This window comes from Acanthisitta chloris, unplaced genomic scaffold (assembly GCF_000695815.1).
Source record: "Acanthisitta chloris isolate BGI_N310 unplaced genomic scaffold, ASM69581v1 scaffold8541, whole genome shotgun sequence".
Lineage (NCBI taxonomy): Eukaryota > Metazoa > Chordata > Aves > Passeriformes > Acanthisittidae > Acanthisitta > Acanthisitta chloris.
This window is the reverse complement of record NW_008657595.1, coordinates 8856-12015: the sequence shown is the minus strand read 5'-3', so window position 1 is coordinate 12015 and position 3160 is coordinate 8856. Positions and strand designations below refer to the sequence as shown.

At 44.2% G+C, this 3160-nt stretch overlaps 1 protein-coding gene across 1 annotated transcript in view; it reads right to left on the bottom strand.

Moving 5' to 3' along the window:
* Positions 1 to 1337: 1337 nt before the first annotated feature.
* Positions 1338 to 3160, bottom strand: part of STYX (serine/threonine/tyrosine interacting protein) — a 5954-nt gene continuing 4131 nt past the window's right edge. The window contains exons 8-10 of the mRNA XM_009084778.1: positions 2924 to 2996; positions 2037 to 2130; positions 1338 to 1844 (exon numbers count right to left, since the gene is read on the bottom strand). Of these exons, the coding sequence (XP_009083026.1) occupies positions 1771 to 1844; positions 2037 to 2130; positions 2924 to 2996 (241 nt within the window). The 3' untranslated portion in view covers positions 1338 to 1770. The remainder of the gene's footprint in view (positions 1845 to 2036; positions 2131 to 2923; positions 2997 to 3160) is intronic.

Sequence of the window (3160 nt, the reverse complement as noted above, 5' to 3'; positions counted from 1 at the left end):
CCCTGACTCACTGCAGGAGATTTCCTCCTCAGGTGTCACCCACACCTGTCCTAGCAGGAGCCTCCAAATCAGGTTGGTGCCTGTACAAGCCCTAACAGAGGCCAAGAGCTCCATGTGCTCCTGAGGGACTTTTCCTGGGCAGGACTTCCCTGGAGCTGCAAGGCCAGGAAAAAGAGATCCTCACAGTACAACATGGCTCCGCTGTTTAGATGTTTCTAGAATTCCCAAATCCACAGCCCTCTGCCCCAGCAGAGGCTGAGGTGACAGAGGACATCCACACACAGCTGCAGGGACACAGCTGGATGCTCAGATCCCCAAATCCTGGGCCCTCCTGTTCCCTATTAAACATAGTCTAGTTACAAGCTCAGAATTCCCAAATACCTAAATTCTTCTAAGAGCTTTGTGACATGCTGTTAGAAGCCCCCACAGCAACTCAGTGCCCACAGGGCTCCCATGGAGTCATCCCATTCCTGGCTTTTATGCAACAAACCTTGGGAAACAAAACAGATGCAAAACTGGGACTGTGCTTGCACAACCAGCACCTGAGACAGGAGAAGAGTTAAAGCTGCACAAACCTGACAATTCCAATCAAAGTATCAACAAATGTTTCCTTAATTGACTCTGACGTTTAAGATGACCTGAGGTGAATCCTTTAAGTGCTGATACCATTCTGGGCAGTGCTTTGGGCTTCACTCTTCTGACACCAACTCAATTCTCACCTCAAATAATTCAACTCCAGTCTTAAAATTCTCCTGCCAAAGCAGTCTGAAGGTGCTGCTCTCGCAGGCAGATGGACCAGACAGCTAAACACTGACCCAGTGCAGTCCTTCAGGTGATGACAGTCACTTCCTCTTTTCCAGCTGAAAACTCCCTAACTAAACCATCCTACTTACTTCAGGTTTCTTTTCCTGAAGGATTTGTACTGCTCCACCACTGCCAGAGGTGACAGAGGATATCAACACTAACAGGGAGGAGCTGCTGAGCACTGGTTCAATTTTTACCTCAAAAAATGCAACTCCTATCTTACAGCTCTCCTGCCAAAGCAGTCTGAAGGTTTGGTTTGGTCAACTCCAATCAACCCAGGACTGATTTAACAAGCAGCTTTGGATGCTGCCTGATGTGTGAAGAGTTGTCAGCTTCTCTCTGTATTAAGTAATCATTGCCCTGTTCAACTTTCACTTCCATAAAACAGATTTTTCGACCAATCAACTGGCCATTCTCAAAATAACTCCGTTTGCACTGAGGTTGTCTAAGCTGAATTTAACACTGCTTAGTTCACTGCCAGAGCAGCCCCAAAGCTCCCCCAAGATATACTGAGCACAAGGTGAGTTTTAGCAAACTTTTTCTTTACTAAAGTCTCTTGTTATAAATTACACAAATAACTTTATAAACAAAGCCCTCCCTCCCCCTTGCATTTTTTTTGTTTAAAGTAATAACTTTATATCATACAAATAAAGAAATTTCAAGTATGAAAAGTGCATTATTGCAATAATACCTCTTTGCAAGTCCAAAAAATCTTGGTTTAGAATAAAAGTGTAAAAAAAGGAGTAAAACAATCAGTGCCATCTAGTCATTCAGAAGTCCAACATCTTAAAAAAGATGCTTAGTGTGTTGCAGAGGCAGATTTCCATCTGAAAGCAACGTCACTGAAAAGAAGCTATGTGTGTTCATCCTTTTTGCATTATTCATTGGGGTGCTTTTCCCTAATTTTCTTCACCTTCCCCGGCAGGAATTCCTAATACAAACAGCCCTTGTCCTCAGGCATAATCATCACCCATTCTGTGCTGCTGCCACTTGCATGGTTCCAAGTTCCTCATCCTCTTCGCGCATTCGCTTTAAACTTCCTGGGAAAGGCAAGAGGAAAAGCTCAGCCATAGGAGAACAGGATGTTTAAGCAGCTTGAACACACCAGTTCAACCAACTCATTCCCAAGGGTGGAGATTCTGCCCCTAAAGGTTTATTTAGGCAGTGTAGAAGTCACCTCACACCACCAGGTAAGAAGTGGAATCACACCCTCCCCCAGGGAAGCTTCTCACCTGTAGTACCAGGTGGGACTGAGAGGGATCTCTCCAGCTGCAGTGGTGACATCATCTGGATGGTTAACTTTGCTAGATAGATGGCTTCATATTCCTGAAAAGTTTAGGAATACATAGTGCAGTTAATTTGCCATGTCAGGGCTTTTGTAAGGATGAGGAGAACCAATGCAAAGAGGCCACCAGGATGGACTAAGGCACAGGATTTGGAGGAGAATTCTTTGTTGCTTTGACAAGAACAACAAAAACCATCAGGAAGACAAAGAAAAGGAAAAGTTAAAGGATGACTTGGAGAAAGGCTTTAAGGAACACACAAACTTGGGAGATATTCAGTCACCTTGCTGTCAACTTCCCCAGTAAGAGCAGACACTGCAAATCTGTGTCTGTCCACACACTGTCCTGGTGTTTGCCCACAAATATGGCAAAGCAACTTGCTGATTCCACGGTCTGCTGTGCCAGCCTTGAGAATTCCCTCACCTCTGAGTGCCAGTGGCAAGAAGCATCACTGGTATGTGCCACAGCACTCACTCTGCAGTTCCCTCAGTTCCCTCAGCCACCAACCAAGTTGCTCCAGAGCCTCTTACAGCATTGCACAAAGTGGATTATATATATATCTATATATCTATCCATACAGGAGATAGATAGATATATATAGACACACTGAAATACAGGATTTGTATGTCTCCTCCATCCCTGGGTTTGCTTTGTCTCCAGCTCCAGCCTAAGGAACTGTGGTGCCCACTCATCCTCCTCCCAAGCTCTCCTACAGCTCCTGACATTTGCTTGAAGCACACTTGAGTGGTGAATGTTAAGGCTGAGAAGAAGTGTCTGTCTGGCAGGAAGATGATTCATTAAATGGCTTTTGAGTTATGATTGGAAAAAAAAGTCACCTGAAGTTGATGGACAAATCCAGCATTAGGATTAATACAGAATCTTCTTTCTTGGACATAAGTAAATGCATCCCTTAAAGAGAGAAGGAGAGAAAAAACACTTGTGTGGGAAACATTGTGACAAAAGTCTCTGTGGTTTGAGTCTTCAGTTCTTAGGAACTACAGAACCTCCAAACTCTCCTCAGAACTGGTTTGTACAGCTGAAACTGGACAAAACACTTGTATAAAGCTATTTGC